This window comes from Maylandia zebra, linkage group LG3 (assembly GCF_041146795.1).
Source record: "Maylandia zebra isolate NMK-2024a linkage group LG3, Mzebra_GT3a, whole genome shotgun sequence".
NCBI lineage: Eukaryota > Metazoa > Chordata > Actinopteri > Cichliformes > Cichlidae > Maylandia > Maylandia zebra.
In genome coordinates this window covers 133,614-153,249 of record NC_135169.1, presented here as the reverse complement: position 1 = coordinate 153,249, position 19,636 = coordinate 133,614, and the positions used below count along the sequence as shown (strand labels likewise).

At 42.3% G+C, this 19,636-nt stretch overlaps 1 protein-coding gene across 2 annotated transcripts in view; it reads right to left on the bottom strand.

Annotated features, from left to right (window-relative positions):
* LOC101479240 (matrix remodeling-associated protein 8) overlaps window positions 1–19,636 on the bottom strand; it is a 359,831-nt gene that overhangs the window by 310,136 nt on the left and 30,059 nt on the right. Inside the window, exons 2-4 of one of the 2 annotated variants that reach the window (XM_076878201.1) lie at window positions 14,988–15,323; window positions 8,031–8,369; window positions 6,388–6,814 (exon numbers count right to left, since the gene is read on the bottom strand). In XM_076878201.1, coding sequence (XP_076734316.1) covers window positions 6,642–6,814; window positions 8,031–8,369; window positions 14,988–15,126 — 651 coding nt within the window. In that variant the 5' untranslated portion in view covers window positions 15,127–15,323 and the 3' untranslated portion in view covers window positions 6,388–6,641. Of the gene's footprint in view, window positions 1–6,387; window positions 6,815–8,030; window positions 8,370–14,987; window positions 15,324–19,636 lie in introns of those variants that run through there. The other variant, XR_013094741.1, reaches the window with a different exon arrangement.

The following is a 19,636-nucleotide window of genomic DNA, read 5'->3' as shown; positions in this document are numbered from 1 at the left end:
ATTACGGCAAGGCTGGGATGGTCAGTTTGGTAAAGTAAATCTGTTGGGCATCTTTCTTTGCCTTTAGACAACAATTCTGATGGCAAAAGAGCCAAACGGGACAGGCCAAAAAAAAAAGAAAAAAAAAAAAAAAAAGAAAGGGGCAATCTGGATCTGACGAGACTGGTAGTAGCGGTCGAGAGTTGACAATAGCGGTTACCTCTGCTAGAAGGGTAACGAGAACCTCATGGGTCAACAGGCGAACTGAGTTGACAGTTAGCATAGAGTCCAATATGCGCTTCACAATGCCGATCATGCGCTCCCAACTTCCTCCCATATGAGAACTATGAGGAGGGTTGAAGATCCATGTGCATTCATTCTTGGATAAAAAGACTTGAATTTCCTGGTTGTCGCAGTGTTTTGAAGTTATTCCGAGCTCCTTGCACGCTCCCAGAAAGTTGGTCCCACAGTCGGACCTCAGCTGCTTTACTGGTCCTCGGCTAGAGATGAATCGTCTCAGAGCATTGATAAAACTAGACGACTCCATCGTCTCGATGACCTCAACATGAATGGCCCTGATGCCCAGGCAGGTGAAGATGACAGCCCAGCGTTTGCTGCTAGCAAGGCCTCCTCTTGTTCTCCGAGAGCTTATTGTCCATGGTCCAAAGACGTCAACTCCGACGTAAGTGAACGGGGGGCAGACTGTCACACGATCGATGGGTAAGTCTGACATTTTTTGCGTTTCTGTGTTCCACCTGAGCTTGCGGCAAATTACACAGTGGTGGATGACTGAACTGATGCTCCGTTTCCCACCAACAATCCAGAAGCCAGCGGATCTCATGGCTCCCTCTGTGAAATGGCGCCCCTGGTGCTGCACCTGTTGGTGGTAGTGTCGGATTAGTAAAGTAGTTAAATGGTGGTTGCCTGGGATGATAATGGGGTGTGCTTCGTCGCTTTCCATGCTGGCTTGTGAAAGGCGAACACCAACCCTTAGACAGTCTGCATTGTCTTTGAAAGGAGAGAGTTTTCTGAGAAGGCTCTGTTTTAGAATGTCTTTTTGGGCTTGAATACATGTGAAGATGTGTGGGTAAACCTCGTGTTGAAGACCACTCAGAACAACACTCTTTGCCTTACTGTAATCTTCTGGACTAAGACTTTTGCAGATATGCCAGCCATGACACTTTTTTGGGGAATGCTGTTCCTGTAACACCTTGCAATATGAATGAGCCTTGCTATTGCTCTCAACAGTGACCCCCAAGTAGAGAAAGACGCAAATCGTCTCGTTTCGAGGAAAGAAGCCGCGACATTGGTTGAAAGTGATGTCACTGTTGGACGGATCTCAGGATCTGATTCAGGATTGACTAGTTCAAAGGGGTGTTTAGTTACTTCAGGGGTTGATCTCAGTAGGTAATCTGGTCCTTTGAGCCATGTACTTGATGAGAGTGCACTAGCTGGGATTGATCTTGAAGCTATGTCGGCCGGGTTAAGCTCTATTGGAACGTAGTTCCACTGCTCTGGGTTGGACGATTTTTGAATCCTCTGTACGCGATTGCATACATAGACGTAGAATCATCTGGATTCATTCTGTATGTATCCAAGTACCACTCTGCTGTCTGTGAAAAATCTTGTAGAATGGAAAGGAACATCTATTTCCTCTGTGATAATGTCAGCCACCTCAACAGCAAGAACAGCTGCACATAGCTCAAGCCTGGGGATTATTATTTCTTGCTGCGGTGCGAGTTTTGCTTTGCCAAACAGGAATCCCAGTTCATTGTTGCCTTCTGAGTCTGTTAGCTTGACATAGGCTACTGCAGCGATAGCTTTTGTAGACGCGTCACAGAATATACAGAGCTCCCTTTTTTCTGCACCACTGAAGGATATAGAAGTGTACATTCTCGGTATTCTGACTTCTTTGAGAAGTTTCAGGGACTCTTTCCATGCACTCCACTCTTGGAGCAACTTTTCTGGGAGTGGATCATCCCATTGACATATGTCTGTGGAAAGTTCTCTAAGGAGAGCTCTGACTTTGATGCTGACCGGAGCTGCAAACCCGAGAGGGTCAAACAGACTTGACAACTGAAAGTACCCCTCTGCGGGTATAGGGCTTCTCAGCAGTGGACACTTGAAACGTGAATGTGTCTGTTGTGATGTCCCAGCTTATTCCGAGGCTTCTTTGCATAGGTGGAATATCAGCTCCTAGGTCGAGGTCTTTTAGACCTTTGGCTAGATCGTTTTTGTGGAATGCCTTCATTACGTCCACGTCATTGGATGCAATCTTGTGTAGCCTCAGATTAGATGAAGCCATAGTGTCTTGAGCGTTTTGCATAACAGCAATGGCATCAGTACTTGATTGGAAGGAGGCAAGACAATCATCTACGTAAAAATGTCGTTCCACCAGATGTTGTGTGGTGATGTCTTGCTTGTCTCGGTCCTCTGATGCCCTTCTGAGTCCATAAGTTGCAACCGCGGGCGACGGGCTGTTGCCAAAGACATGAACAGTCATTCTGTATTCCACGATCGGTTGATCCATGTCATTGTTTTGGTGCCAGAGGAATCTCAAAAGGTTCCGGTGGTCCTCCCTTACCACGAAGCAATGGAACATTTGTTTGATATCGGCTGTGACTACCACCTTTTCTTCACGGAGTCGCATCAAATCACCCAACAAGCTATTGTTGAGGTTGGGCCCAGTAAGAAGAACGTCGTTGAGGGATACTCCATTGTGTTGTGCACTTGAGTCGAAGACAATGCGTATTTGTTCCGGTTTGCACGGGTGGTACACTCCGAAGAAGGGGAGGTACCAGCACTCTTCTTCTTTAGTGAGTGGTGGCGCTATCTCAGCGTGGCCATTGTCAAACAAAGTTTGCATAAAGTCTGTAAACTGACCTTTTACCTGAGGGCGTTTGTTCAGCATGTGGCATACCGATGTAAGGCGTTGCATAGCCTGCCGCTTATTGTTCGGCAGCCGTGGCCTGGGTGAACGAAAAGGTAGTGGAGCGACCCAACTGTTAGCACTGTCCTGGTAGACTTCCTTATCCATTATCTGTAAAAAGGCCCTTTCCTCCTGTGAGTAGCCGAGGCTCTCGTCCAAACTTGTTTGTTTGAAAACTGTTTCCCCAATCGAAGAGTGCTTTCTTCGCATTGGGGTGTTGACCTTGTTGTAGCCTTGCGAGTTGAAACTTTCCTTTACCTGAATGGCATTTTTGCATGGAAGGAAGTGACTTGGACGACCATTGTCTAAGATGTTCGTTTTGAAAATGTTAGCACGCACGGGTTTGTGAGCTCCACCCAGGCAAACGTTGCCAATGATCACCCATCCAAGAGCTAGCTTCTGTGCAAATGGCGCGTTTGGAGGTCCATTGCGCTGGTCGAGAACTTTGTGTGCTTGAATAACGTCCCTTGCAATGAGCAGCAGGATCTGAGTGCTCTGGTCGAGGGCCGGGATTTCGGTTGCGATTTTCTGAAGGTGGGTGTGGTTTCGAGCAGCTTCAGCTGTGGGAATCTCACTGCAATTGTCGGGTAGCATATCACACTCGATAAGTGTCTGGAGCTCAAGACGTGACGTGCAATCTGCCGATTCCACAATGAAGTTAAAAGCTCTCCTCTCTGTCACTTCCTCCAATCCAGCACAGGTTCTCAATTTATATGGAAATGTGTTCCTTGTGATGCCAAATGTGTCAAAAACCGATGATTTTGCGAGTGACCTGTTGTGATCATCGGTGCTTCACGTACCTCTTGCCTGAGAGCAAAGGTCTTCTCCATCATTGCAGCCACCCTGTGGTCATTGTTTTCTTTTTTTAACCTCTGATGTAACCTTATATTACATCTATGTGTGTTTTTAATGTCATTAGTCTTAGAGGCCCAACAAAGTAGTCTGCCAAAGAGTATTCATCGGCAAGTTCACCAAGTTCAGTCAACACAGTCTCTCTGCTTGGACATGCAGTCAGCTCAAAGGCTCTGAAATGTTCCCTGTAAGCCTTTTCACTATGAAACACAAACTCTCCTGAACAATACAAATCTGAAAAACTTCTCCCAAATTAGGCAGTCCACTTGTAGACCCATGAGCAACTATCATCCCATTTCTAAAAGTTACACCTTTGCTTGACACACACTTTGTACTTCAGATGTACCAAGAAATGTCTTTGCAATAGTCTGAGCCATTTCGTCTTTCAAAACATCAACGGGAACTGTTGAGACATTTATGACCTGTAAAGGAATGTTTTTAATACTAGATGACCCAAATGATATGAATTAAAAATGACCACCTTACCTAAAATACCATTTGACAATTAAACATTTGTTATCGTTACAGGAGGGGACCGCAAGTCTCCAAGTTTATCAAGCAGAAAAATATTTAATTTAAAAAAAAATAATTAAGAAACAGGAAAAATTATCTGTTCATGTTTTGTATTCCCTCCTCATTGTACTAAGAACACATCAATTGTTAAATAAAATACTATGCAACAGTTGCAACTTACAAACTTACAAATTTCAACAATCCACACACAACACAATAGTTTCTGTAGTAAAGCCAAACTAGCTTGTGTGCAGAGTTTGAGTTATAAACAGTATCTACATTTTAAATAGGTAAGTCTTTCATATTAGGATATCATGCTTGTGCTAGCATGAAATTCTGCTATATTGTTACACTAATGTGTTAGCTAGAGTGGTATAAACAGCCAGATTTAAAAAACTAAACATAAATGTGAATAAATAGAACTGAAAAGAATCGACAAACTGATGATACCTTTGCGCAAAAAGTATTTTCATCAAGATGGATGAACACAGATTGACTCTTACTTTTCCAAGATGAACGTGAAGAAAATCATGAGCTTTCCTGCCTCCTGTGGTTTCAAATCACGTGTGAACTTGTGATATCGCGAGTCTTTAAGGCAGCTAACCACTCTTATTAGATTTTATCATGTCATATCAACAAGAATACATTTAAGAGGTGTTAAGTTGGTAAATTGCATGTAGATCTTATATGATTTTATTACATTCACCTTAGAGACAAACATTTATTTTGTTCAAATTACATGTTCTAGTCCTGTAAATCCAATAAGCTTGACTTCATCTACTTTTTCTCAGGTAAGTGTGAGCGAGAGTCTACAGCTTTCTACCCCCACGTCTAATCCCTTTACTTTCAGGGCCGTGTCCACTTAATACTACACTGTATGGTTATATGGCATTTTAGTTCATATAAAGCACAACATTGAGACACTTCAAATGATTTCATCTGAACAGTATTCATGAGTTCTTTACAAAACTGTCTGTTCATTTTGAGTCTACGTTCATGCCTGTTTCCATCTGTTTCACACAGTGGAAGTAGCCTCAGTTTAGTGGTGATGTTGTAACTATGTTTGGTTAATGCCTCAACTCTGTGGTGTGCAGACAATCATAGACAACGAATTATTTATATTTTAGAGATTATGTTTATTATGTGGATATGAACAGAATGTTCTGGTCTGGCAGACACATTATACAAGAACAGTAGGTTTTAGTAGCACAGAAGCTATATGAATGTCATTTCAAAATTCAAAAGAACAAATCAACTTGTAGCTCTTCTCATTAAATAGGCAGTAATTTAACATGCTTGTTTCATGTAGCAGGCACAAAGATGTTAATACACAAAACTGTGTGTTGTGCTCAATAACCCACATCATACTGATATCCCATGAACTGCCAGATATTCAGCTCTGTTATTTATCTTCTACCTCTGAGAGGGGCTACTGAGCTAACACAGATCACAGGTTGTAATAATATCAGGTTAAATGTATAAATGTTCACACTGTTACATTCAAGGTGAGATCAAATCTGCACACATTCAAACAGCAGGTCAGGAAACTTTTACAGCCACAGGAAACAAAGACAAACATTGAAGAGTAACACGTGTAAAACTTTATCAGTAAACAAACTGGTATAAAGATAAAATAATAAATAATCTTGACATGTTTAAACTGAAGAGTCTCCTTCATGGAAGAACAAGTTAAGGCTTCATAGATCAGAGGAAACATGTGACTCTGCAGCTCCATGTAACACATTTCTCTTTGGTTTCATAATAATATCAGATTATTCAGTCACTCAGTTCTAGCTGATAAATGGACCCTGAGCACTTTGTGTTGTGTTTGTGTTGTCAGTCAGTGTCTGGAATTATTGTGTAACATCTAAACACGAGGATCAGTCTGAGTCTGACCTCACAAACAGCTGAACCTGAAGATGAAACAAACTCACTGATTCTGATATTGTGACAGAGACGACGCTGAATTCATCACTGTGAACAAACTTATTTCTGTTGAGATCAGAGACAAAGAAGATGTTTGTCACATAAAATGGTTTTTGTTGTTGAATATCACTGATCTTATTCTCAGATTTGTAACTTTTCTTTGTTTGAATGATGAAGTCCTGGAAGTCTTGAATGTTCCACATATAAATAAGGCAAAAGTGTAAATAAAACTGTTTAAGAACATAAACTTTTCCACTGAGATGAGCGACTAACCTGGAAGCTAAAACAAACTAATAACTAATACTGATGCACGCAAGCAAACAAAAACAGGAACTTCAAATCTCTGAGAGCTGATGTCCTCTGAATGTTTAATAACACTAAATGAAGTCTGGCTCAGCAGGAGACTCAGACTCCAGGAGTTCAGCTGTAAAAAACTCACATTTCAAACAGACTGCAATTCAGCAGGTTGATGGTGCGGATCCTGACTCTTTGTTTTTTCATGTTTTCTGTAGATCAAAAATCCACCAACAGCAGCAACAAGCAGAAGAACAGCAGAAACTGGCAGACCAACTTTCAGTCCAACATATCCATCCTCTGTGTCTCCTCCTGTGTGACCTGCAGGTGAGAAACAGGTGTGAGGTGTCAGCTGTCAGGTAGGTGATGAGTGAAGAACAGAACAGAATCCATTTCCTCTTCAAACTGCTGTCAGACATTATCTACTGCACTCTGATAACATCACTCAGACCAGCTGCTTTCTACAAAGTCTCATCAACAACATCTTTAGAAACATCAACAACCAGGAAGCAGCTTCACCTCTGATCAGAGATGGGCAGTAACGCGTTACCCGATTACTTTTTTCGAGTAACGAGTAAAGTAGGGGGTTACTATTGCAAAAACGATAATTAGATTACCGTTACTTTCCCGTAGAAACGCTGCGTTACTGCGTTACTAAAACCGTGATTTTTTTTTGCGAGAATGTCTCACGACAGTGACGTAAGCAAGGGCGACGTTTGTGACAACAGCTGTGTGCAGATCAACAGTGGATCATATATCGAGTACTGGAGAGAGTATGAGCGTGCAGCGTTTAAAGCGTGGAAGCACTGACATTACTTTGAGTTTGATTCCATAAAAAGTGACAAAAACATTAGCGTCCGTTGTGCGTGGGAAGAAAACTTCTTTTTACAGTGAAAAAAACCCCCTAAACTTCCAAGCAAGCACCGAGTGCGCTACGACGTAATGGGAAACTCACAGAGCTGCCATATCCTTCCACTGACCGCTGCGGCACACCTGCACCAGGGTAAACCTCCGCCTACCCTGCTCCTACTTTACAGGTGAAAATAGAGCAAAAGGACCGCTAGTCTTTGACTTTATTTATTTTCTGCTGTGTTTTACTTGCATCTATTTGAAAGAGTGAGTGTAAACACAAAAAAAATGAATAAATTTATGTGCTGGAATGTGCAGAAAATAGGTTTAAATATTAAACAAATTTCTTCCAGTCAGAGGATGTTGCATATAATTACATTTTTGCTTGATGCATAAAGTTAAAAGATTAAAACTAATAAAACAAGTTTTAAAAAGAGACTTTTCCATTTGATTACATTTTGTATGATTGATTATGTAGAAAAAGTAGAATTGGGCTGAAAGATCTATCACTTTATCACCTATTCAGGTTTTAAATCGTGTTTTTAAAAAGTAACTAAGTAACTAAGTAATTAATTACTTTTGAAAATAAGTAATCAGTAAAGTAACGGGATTACTTTTTGGGGGAAGTAATCAGTAATTAGTTACTGATTACTTTTTTCAAGTAACTTGACCAACTCTACTCACTCACCTGGAGGAACGACATGAAGGTGGATGATGCTGATGGACTTTGAAAAGCCTCCACCTCCGGGAATGACAACACACTCATATGTTCCAGTGTCATTAATCGTCACATTCTTCAGAATCAAAGACACGTCTCCATCCTTCATCCGTCTGTCCTGCAGATCCACCCGGTTCTTAAAAGATAGATGCTGGTCATCTGGAACAAAATCCTTATTCCGGTACAAAAGGACATATTCATCTCCCAGGTCAGCTCTGCTCCATTTTACGGCTCTGATGGTTTTGTTGTTTGGAGCTCGACATGGCAGGGTGACGTCCTGTCCAACCTCAGCTGTGATGTTTTTGTGGTCTGAAAGAGGAAACAACACAGAGCAGAGAGGTTAAAGGTCAAAGTATAACTTTTAACTTCTACAACAGCCAATCCCAGTGAGGGGGGCGCATGCACACACACGCTGATAATAAGTAATAATAATAGTAAAGTGGTCGCCCCATGATCGGAAGGTCAGCGGTTCGAATCCACTTAACGGCTACCCTGAGGTACCCCTGAGCAAGGTACCGTCCCTACACACTGCTCCCCGGGCGCCTGCTTAGTGGGCTGCCCACTGCTTCACTGAGTGAATGGGTCAAATGCAGAGAAAAACAAGTAATTTCCCCATGGGGATCAATAAAGTATCCATTATTATTATTATTATTATTATTATTATTATTATTATTATTATTAATAATAATACATTTTATTTGAGGGCGCCTTTCAGAAACCCAAGGACACCTTACAAAAAAACACAATTAATAAAAGAACAACAGTCATACAATACATAAGATAAGTTAAAATTACAAAACAGAGCGTGACAACAAATAAAATCAGCATTAAAGCGAATAAGCCAGTTTAAACAGATGTGTTTTGAGCTGTGACCATAATGTGTGAGAGAAAGCAGCCTCTCATTATAAGACACTGTGAGTCTCTGCATGCTGCCTTTATGGAGCTACAGCTGTTTGTATACACTGAACACAAAGCTTTGTAGCTGCATACTGACTCCTGACACTACAACACATCACACTGACACACACATTACACTTCTTTGCCAGACAGTTCAGGCCCTCCCAGGCCCATGCTGCCATCACACAAGTATTGGAGTCATTATTACTAGTTACATTACTTCTCTGTTACTCTATTACATGGCATGTCTGCCTGACATCTGTGGTCATCAAGTCCTTTGAGAGACTCGTGTTGAGCCACCTGAAGGACATCAAAGCCTCTGATAGAACGTAGGATGCATCAGTATGGGACTGCAGTAAATCCTGCATCACCTCGACCAACCTGGGACATGCGCCAGTATCCTATACCCAACAAAGTCATCCCAGACATCCTGCAGCAGAAGTTCACCCAACTTACTGTGCCCACCACCACCTGTCAGAGGACTACCAGCTTCTTCAAGATTCAAGATTCAAGATTCACATCAGGCACACAGACCATCAACAGTGGGTTGCACCAGAGGTGTGTTCTCTTGCCACTGGTCTTCTCTCTCTACACTAATGACTGCACCTCAGGAGAAGCATCTGTGAAACTCCTGAAGTTTGCAGATGACACCACCGTCACTGGTCTGACTGGGAACAATCAAGTTCTCCTAAAGACAGTAGGTGGACCAGTTGCTTCCAGTCAAAGACTGTCAACACTCCACCTTCCAGCCTTTCAACAACTGTGAATCACTTCAGATTATTAGGATCCACCTCTTAGAGGAACTAGTCCTTACACATATAAACCATTTTTCATTAGTACCTAGTTGGATCAGCTCAACACTGTATGACTCAGCTCGACTCTTTTTCCATTACAATTGAGAACAGCTTAATAACCAATCATATGATCCTATGAGCAAGCACTGTAGTGACAGTGGGAAGGAAAAACTCCATTTTAACACGAAGAAACATCCAGCAGAACCAAGCTCAGGGAGGGGAACGCATGTGCTGTGACCAAGGGCTGGAAGACAGGAATAATTGAGATATATGGACGGTTGGCAATTGGCCTATAATGAGCCAAGACAGCTGAGTCAGGAAGTTGCGTTTTTGAAGTAAAAGTTTACCAACTACCAGTTTGAAGGCCTGTGGCACGTAGCTGATTATTACAGACAGGTTGATCGTGTTTAAGATTGAAACATTAATTCATGGTAAAAGTCATTAACCAGGTACTAAAAAGTGCCCGTTATCAGGTACTACCACCCAATGGAAAACTAAAAACCACGCTGAGCCGACTACGGTAGGTAGAAATGGAAAAAAAGGCTAATAGGCTATTAAAGAGAAAGCCAAGCAGAGGTTGTTTTTCCTGTGGTAACTCAGGAATTGCAGCGTCTCACAGTAAAATGCAAAAGCGTTTCAAAAAGAAGAGATTAATGCGGCAGCAAATCATTCGTACACTTCCTGTATTGCTAAATTAGTTCACGGACATTCCCGTCAGAATGCGTCATAGAGCAATTTTAGTGGCTACAACTTAACACGCTGCACATATAAGATGGTTTCTCCCAGCAGATAGTTTATATTTCACTTTAATGTGCTGCGTGTAAAAGAATCAGTGAACACTGGCGCTTCCTGCTGTTTTTAAACCGAAACTCTGAACCAGGAAATGTGTCCACCATCTGTTAATGAGCTGATCTAGAGACAGACACCTTCATGAAAACACTGGAGTTAAATTCAACATAACTCGTTAAGCCATTATTGAAAAAGATGCTCTAAGTTGTGGCATCTGAAGGCACCTTCAGATGCCACAACTTCAGATGCCACCGGGGATGCCAGTAACCGAGTCAGTCTTTCATCATATTTATCTCAGAATAAAGTACCGGCCAGTTTAAACAGCAGCTTTACAGCATGTTTGACTTTATAATAACTAAATTTAACCTGCACAGACGAAGGCAACCAGACAAGTCCAAAACGCAATATATATTTTGGCAGCCATCACAGTTGGGGTAACGGGAAACAAGGTTTGATCAAACTCTTCCGCATTATGTGTTGTGATGCGTTTCATTGCACTCGGAAGGCTGAGTAAGACCCTTGCCACTCGCTCGCACTGTGAAGGTTTTACTACTTTGCAAGCTAGAGCCATTCATTGATGAGTAGCAGAGCGGTGCAATGCTAGCAACCTGCAGTCATGATTTTACCTGCAACAACAGGTAAAATCATGACTGCAGGTTGTTCATATTAGAGTTTGGTCAGTGCTCTGTGCACGGATTATTTAGCAAGTCTAAAATACACCACAGTGGGGAACAGATTCAAAAGATTTAGTTTTATTACAGGTACATTCCCCGCCTCCATCTTGGATTGTTAACTTGAGCTTCATGAAGCTGCTCTGACTTTCCCCGTTTGAAATACAGACTGAGGACGTGATCAAACTGAAAATTCCGACTGAGATCTGCTACTCCAGCTACTCCATTTCTTCTTCATCTAGTTCGTAATGGTTGTTGGCCAATCAGCTTACAGTACCAATGGTACTTTAGCGTTACCTACTGGAGTGACTGGAGAATAGCAGGAGGAAAATTTGTACGGTAAAAAAACCAAAACGAAACAGAATTATATAAAAACAACTGAAATATAAAACTACCAGTCCTACCAAGAGGTTTGACACACCTTTTCATTTAATATATTTTCTTTATCTTTACTACTTTCTGCATTGTAGATACAAACAGACATCAAATATATGGAGCAAGAGATATGGAATTATGTGGCAAAGAATAAGAGAGAATAAGAACTCTAAATATGTTTTATATTTTGTATCACACTAAGTACCATAAACCATTGGTCTTCTCTCAGTCAGCGAGCTTCATGATGTAGTCACCTGTAGTCACCTCCATCATTACTTTAAGAACTGAAGGTCAGTCAGTCTGGAAAATTGCTAAAAGTTTGAATGTTTCCCCAAGTGCAGTTACAAAAAACATCAAGTGCTACGATGAAACTGGCTCACATGAGGACGGCACCAGGAAAGGAAGACCAAGAGTCACCTCTGCCGCTGAGGATAAATTCATCTGAGCCACCAGCCTCAAAAATCACAAGTTAACAGCGCCTCAGATCAGAGCCCAGATAAATGTCACATAGAGCTCCAGTAGCAGACACATCTCTACAGCACCTCTTCAGAGAAGACTGTTGAATCAGGCCTTTATGTTCAAATAGCTGCTAAGAAACTACGACTAACGAAAAGCAACAAGCAGAAGAGATTTGTTTGGGCCAAGAAACTCAAGGAATGGACGTTAGACCAGTGAAAATCTGTACTTGGGTCTGATTTCCAATCAAGATGGTTTGGGATGAGATGGACTCCAGAGTGAAGGCAAAAGGGCCAAGAAGTACTAAGCATCTCTCAGCATGCTCGTCATTGGAGGGTGCAATATCACTGCCCCCATAAAAATATTGAGAGGAAATAAATGGATCACAAAAAAATTACAAAAATAAACACATATAACAAATAACTACAATTTGCTCATATAGCGCTCGTGGTTGCCTGCATGTGCCTGCCAGAATCCTGTTTGTGGCCAAACTCCATTAAAATAAGCACGTGTAAAATATCCTCCTGATAACAACCCTATTCATTTATGTCCCCTGTTAGAGTTTGTATTGTTGATTGTCATTTATGCTTAGAAACATTTAACCATATATGCTTAGAGGTGTATAATCAATTGTGTAGTGATAAGTTGTGTGATCTTTAATAGGCTACAGAGGCTTGGTGTGTATTCCACACTGGAATGCACCCCTGCATCTTGGGGCCCATCATGAAATCAGCTGACCTAGGAGGAAGGTAGAGAAGCTGAGTGTTTTGAGACAGATCCAGCAGGCCCAAAATCAGGACTATGCATGACGAGAAGGAGTGCCTGAGAGGATCGTCCACAAGATGGGAGCTGAGGCCAGGAGAGAGGCTTCAGGAGGATCAGAGATCATCTTCAGCACAGCAGACATGACACAGAGAGCTGTGCTACTGAGCTTCCAGGAGATTTTAAATAAAATAAAAGATTCAATATTGACGCTGAGGAAGACAACTAAGGTGTACGACGTGCTCTGCCTTAAATCTTCAGCAGCGTGGGGACATGAAAACTCGAGGAATGAGGGGAGCGTGCCAAGCTCCATCGACAGCGCAGAAGGAGTTCGAGGATGACATCATGATTCTGTGAAAGCACAGGAACCAGAAGCTATGGTGGTGATGACAGCAGTTTCCTATGAACATCACCTAATGCTGTACCACTGTACTGTGAATACGATGATACCCCGAAGACTGCTGGGATCATAACAGCAGTAAGACAACTGAACCCTGCACCGTTTTCACAGAGGTGTTTCTCTGCAGAGCGTGGACAATGAAGGAGTCATAAATATCCCCCTCGCAGGACGAAGGCCTGAAGTAAGGTAATGGGAGGCCATAAAACTAGAGTGCTGAGAGGTCTGCGGCTTTGGAAATAGCTGAGACCCATGTTGACAAACAACAACACTAACTGGTATGTTTGAATGTTTATTCTACATACATTTGGACTCTGGTCCTATGGACAATGAAACAACTGGAAGAGACATTCATGACGCCCTGCAGAACTCAAACCACTCTGCAGAGACATGTGATGTGCACACCTGGAGGAAGCATCACCAAGCTGAGATGTGTTTGAAAATGTTACTTTCTTAGTTTCACTATTAAATCAACAATTTCTTTGGTTGCTCGTAAGATGCAGTTTGCCATGAGATGAGCTCAATGAATGGGATAACCACTAATACATTTGTTAAACTGTGTACTTTTTTAGTAATTTAGGGTGATTTGACATATGCTGAGTATAAAAATGTTTGCATTGAAACTGTCAGACATGAGGTATTCATACCTGGGAACTTTCTAGCATAAAGGTCAAAAACGGGGGAATGTTAGAGTTTGTATTGTTGATTGTCATTTATGCTTAGAAACATTTAACCATATATGCTTAGAGGTGTATAATCAATTGTGTAGTGATAAGTTGTGTGATCTTTAACAGGCTACAGAGGCTTGGTGTGTATTCCACACTGGAATGCACCCCTGCATCTTGGGGGCATGGGAAAAGTTTGCATCTTGTCTTATTGTGTTATGGTAGGATTAACGTAGCTACGTCTGTTTTAGTCTAAGTGCTTTTTGTGTATAAATGAACTGCTGGACTTCCTTACTGTGTTATCTAGGATGAGGGGGGGTCTACCCTCTTCCTGACCAAGGATGTTTGCTTGTGTGCTTTTATGACCCTTTGATCAGCAGTAACACACACACACACACACACACACACACACACACACACACACACACACACACACAGGCAAGGCACTCTTTGTGTGTATGTAGACGTCATATGTTAATGAACCTATGCATATTCATGTAACCTCAATAAAAGAACAGTGGTAAGGGAGAACGGACGAGAGCAACTGGGGCCAAGCGAAGGAACGGCGTTTGTCCGGTTCTCTCCCGTGCACGAGTAACATGAAGCTTGCCTATTTGTGTCTTGCTTTGCGGTGTAATTATATTGTCTTCAACGTTCCAGCGAATAGGTTTATGCTACAAACCTATCATCCCCTATTATGGACATTTGTTTTTGGTCTATATCTTTTGGCTTATTTGAGCTACCGTACTAAGTCCTGATGTACTAAACAAGGGCCAACGTGGGCATTCAATTGAGGCATGAAGTCAAAAAAAGTTCAATGGAAAAAATTTTTTCTCTTGGTTGTCAGGAGTATTTGACACACTTGATCTCAAATTTGCTCATGCTATACAAACAAGTTTAAACTGGCTCAGACCACATGTACAAACCTGATGAAGACATGCCTGACTGAATATTACTGACATCGCTGTTATTTTATTATTTCCTTAAACATAATTCCTGCAAATCACTCATACCAGCTGATTTCTACAAAGTCTCGTCAACAACATCTTTAGAAACAAACATCAACAACCAGGAAGCAGCTTCACCTCTGATTACACACACACTCAACTCTACTCACTCACCTGGAGGATCAACATGAAGGTGGATGATGCTGATGATCGTCTGACCACTTGTTCCTGTCTGGATGAGTCGACACTCGTATGTTCCAGTATCATTAATCGTCACATTGTTCAGAATCAAAGACACGTCTCCATCCTTCATCTGTCTGTCCTGCAGATCCACCCGGTTCTGAAAAGATGGATGCTGGTTGTCTGCAAACTGTTGGTCTCTGTACAAAAGCGCATTTTCATCTCCAAGGTCAGCTCTGCTCCATTTTACAACACTGATGGGGTTTTAATTTGGAGCTCGGCATGTCAGAATGACGTCCTGTCCAGACTCAGCTGTGATGATTTTCTGGTCTGAAAGAGGAAACAACAGAGAGCAGAAAGGTTAAAAGTCAAAGTACAACTGTTCACTTCAACATCAGCCAATCAGAGTGAGGGGGGGTGAGGGGGGTGGGGTGGGGGGGAGGCATGCACACACACACACACACACACACACACACGCTGATAATAAGTGAACATAATGTGTGAGAGAAAGCAGCCTCTCATTATAAGACACTGTGAGTCTCTGCATGCTGCCTTTATGGAGCTACAGCTGTTTGTATACACTGAACACAAAGCTTTGTAGCTGCATACTGACTCCTGACACTACAACACATCACACTGACACACACATTACACTTCTTTTTCTCAGTGCTGCAGTTCATTTAAACCCTCCCAGGCCCATGCTGCCATCACACAATTATTGGAGTCATTATTACTAGTTACATTACTTCTGTTACCCTATCCGGTCTTTAAGTCTAATGTCATTAGTCGTGTCTGCTGCAGGTGCCAGAGTCAAACTACAACTGCAGCATCACTGAGAGTTGAAAAACTGTCCAAATTCTTTCATCTTTAACCCTTTAAGACCTACCATAGAACCAACTCCGCCAGAGCTCATCTTTATATTTCTACATGTTGTAGTGCCATTTGAGAATCAGAATCAGAATCGTGTTTATTGGCCAAGTATATGTGCAGACACATACAGGGAATTTGGTTCCGGTAGATGGTGGCTCTCAAGCACAGCAATGTAAATCACACACACACACACACACACACACACACACACACACACACACACACACACACACACACACACACACACACACACACACACGTGTCTATATGTACACATTACACATACATACACAAAGCTGTGTAAAACAACTATAAATAACGAATCTAAACTTATATACATAAAATACAGAAATGAATGAGGTGGAATGAATACTACAAAATGTACATAAGGTGCAGCTGCAGTCTGGCAGTGGGAGCAGTGTGACAGGTCAACTGTTAAGAAGGGAGATGGCGAGGGGAAAGAAACTGTTCCTGTGTCGGGTGGTCCTGGTCTGCAGGCTTCTGTACCGTCTGCCAGAGGGCAGCAGATCAAAAAGTCTGTGTCCAGGGTGTGAGGGGTCTGTGATGATTTTCCCTGCCCGTTTCCTGGTTCTTGAGAGGTGCAGGTCCTGGATGGAGGGCAGGGGGGTGCCGATGATCCTTTCTGCTGCCCGTACAGTCCGCTGCAGTCTGCTCCTGTCCTGTTTAGTGGCTGCTCCATACCAGACTGTGATGGAGGAGCACAGGACAGACTCAATGACCGCAGTGTAGAACTGGATCAGCAGCTCCTGTGGAAGACTGTACTTCCCCAGTTGTCTCAGGAAGTACATCCTCTGCTGGGTCTTTTTGAGGATGGAGTTGATGTTGGTCTCCCACTTCAGGTCCTGGGAGATGGTTGTACCCAGGAACTTGGAGAGTTTCACAGTCGACGCAGGGCTGTCTGATATGATGAGGGGGAGCAGAGTTGAGGGATGTCTCCTGAAGTCCACTGTCATCTCTACAGTCTTAAGCGTGTTCAGCTCCAGATTGTGCTGACTGCACCAGAGTACCAGCTGCTCAACTTCCTGCTGGTATGCAGACTCATCACCATCCTGAATGGGGCCAATGACAGTGGTGTCATCTGCAAACTTTAGGAGTTTCACAGCCGAGTTCTTGGAGGTGCAGTCGTTAGTGTAGAGGGAGAACAGTAGTGGTGAGAGGACACATCCTTGGGGGGCACCAATACTGAGGGACCAGGTTTCAGAGGTGATCTCCCCCAGCCTCACTTGTTGCTTTCTATCTGTCAGGAAGCTAGTAATCCACTGACAGGTAGCTGGTGACACGCTGAGCTGGGAGAGTTTGGAGGAAAGAAGTTCAGGCACAATGGTGTTAAAAGCCGAACTAAAGTCCACAAACAGGACCCTGGCATAAGTTCCCAGGCGGTCGAGGTGTTGCAGGATCTAATGCAGCCCCATGTTCACTGCATCATCCACCGACCTGTTTGCCTGGTAGGCAAACTGCAGAGGGTCCAGCTGGTGGCCAGTAATGTACGGGTCTTTAGTCATTCAGTCCTGTGATGGTGGGTTTCTTGGGAACAGGGATGATGGTGGAGTGTTTGAAGCAGGAGGGATGTCATGGTCCTGGGCCATGTTGCCCCAGTATTCTTAGTTTTTGTATTTTGTTCCCTATTTATGCCTTGGTTCCTAGGTTATTTAGTTAAGATGTTCCTTATTTGGTTACCTCCTGTGTACCCCTGTGTATCTGTGAGCCCTCGTCTCTCCTTGTGTTTTATTCCATGTTTTCCCCAGCCTGTTATGTCTGTGTTCTCCCCGTGCTCTCTCTCCTCCTGTCTGAACCTCTGTGTACTTCCATTTTTACTTTGCCCGTCTCCCGTCAGTGTTGTGTTCACTCCTGCCCTGTCTCGTTATGATTATCTGTGTCAGCTGTGTTCCCCGTGTGCTCCCACTTCCCTCGTTAACCCTCTGTGTATTTATGTGCATGTCTCCATCAGGTCAGTGTCGCGTCGTCAAGGTCTCTTCCCCGAACCTGTGTGGCTTTCCGCTCCCTCGGTCTTCAGGTTATATTCCCGGGTTTTGTTCTGTTACTTTGCACTTCTGCAATAAAGCAGCATTTTTGAGTTTAGTTCCAGTCTCCGTGAGTTTTTGCGTTTGGGTCCTCTTCTGCCTCCACACAGCCAGTCCATGACAAGGGAACTTCACAGAGCTCCAGGGATCTGTTGAAGATGCGAGTAAAGATGGGAGCCAGCCGTTCAGCACAGGTTTTGAGGCAGGAGGGTGAGACGCCGTCTGGTCCGGGGGCTTTCCTGAGCTTCTGTTTCTGGAATAGTTGGCTCACATTTATTCTGAGTGTCGTCATAGTTTTATTTTTGAAATACACCAATTTTATATATATTGCAGGAAAAACGAAAATAAATATTAAAATGCACATTTGCAAAAAAACAACAACATGTGCATCAAAATAAACTATTTCCAGCAGTGCAATTTGAGTTCTAAGCATCCCAGAAACGACTCAGAAAAGCATAAAATCAAACATGAGTTTTAAAAACACCAGTGCAGACTTATAAAGTTTCGAAGGTAAAATAAAATAAAATTAAAAAAAAACATTTCCCGGTTTCGAGCAGGTAATGGCGGACATGCAATAGTTCACGCTGACGTCTATTCCAACGTAGGATGTGTCATGGACAGCTGATCGGATCGGCAAAGCATGTTTCTGGAATATTATGTTCTGCCGGAGGTTTCTTCCTGTTAAAAGGGAGTTTTTCCTTCCCACTGTCACCAAAGTGCTTGCTTATAGGGGGTCATATGATTGTTGGGTTCTTCTCTGTATCTATCATTGTACGATCTGCTGTACAATATAAAGCACCTTGAGGCGACTGCTTTTGGCGCTTTATAAATAAAATTGAATTGAATATAAACTGATAGATCCCTTTAGAGCCATTTCCGCCAACTTTAATCAATTTTCATTGTTCTGCCTTTTATAACTTAAATCGGATATTATAGTTGTAAGCTGCCCTAGAGCTCCCTCTAGTGGCTGCTTTGTAATATGGGTTCGGTTACTTTGGGAAAGGAAAAAATGAGAACGTGAAGAAGAAATAAAAGATGGCGGAAAGTGATACCGTAATGTTATTGTTCTAAGCTGATACGGACCTTAAAATGTTGTTGCCTTGGACAAGATATGTCTGTAAGTATGAGTGTCGATAAAATAATTATTATATTTTGTTTTGTGTAAAAATGGTACGATAATTTGTACATTTGAAAGTTTTATCTTGTTAGCTTGCAGTAAGAGTGTAACAAGCTAGTTTACAATGTTAGTTAGCTAATACAGTATTTTGTACTTTCAGTTTTACGATGGTCAAAGAGAAGGCAATGGTCAGAGGCCATTCTTCAATAAATCAGCGCAAAAAGGAAAATAAGTCTGGTTATTGGAGCATCGTTATCTCGTGTCTAGCTGGTGAAACCAAGAGACTCAGGGCGAGGACAGCATATTCATACTTCTCCTCTGCTCATCATACTTATTCTAGAATAGACTTTTTCTTAATAGATAATAGATTTCTTGCACAGACCCAAAGTTGTGACTATAAGGCAATAGTTTTATCTGACCGTAGTCCAGTATTGCTATAATTAGCAGTAAGAGATACTATTGGTATAAGACCTACTATACCAAAATGACGATTTAATAATGTTTGCTGTCAGATAATATTTTGGTAAATGAAATAAAGGATCAAATCAAACTGTTTATTTCAATAAATCATATACCTGAAATTACGAGATCCACATTATCGGACACATTAAAAG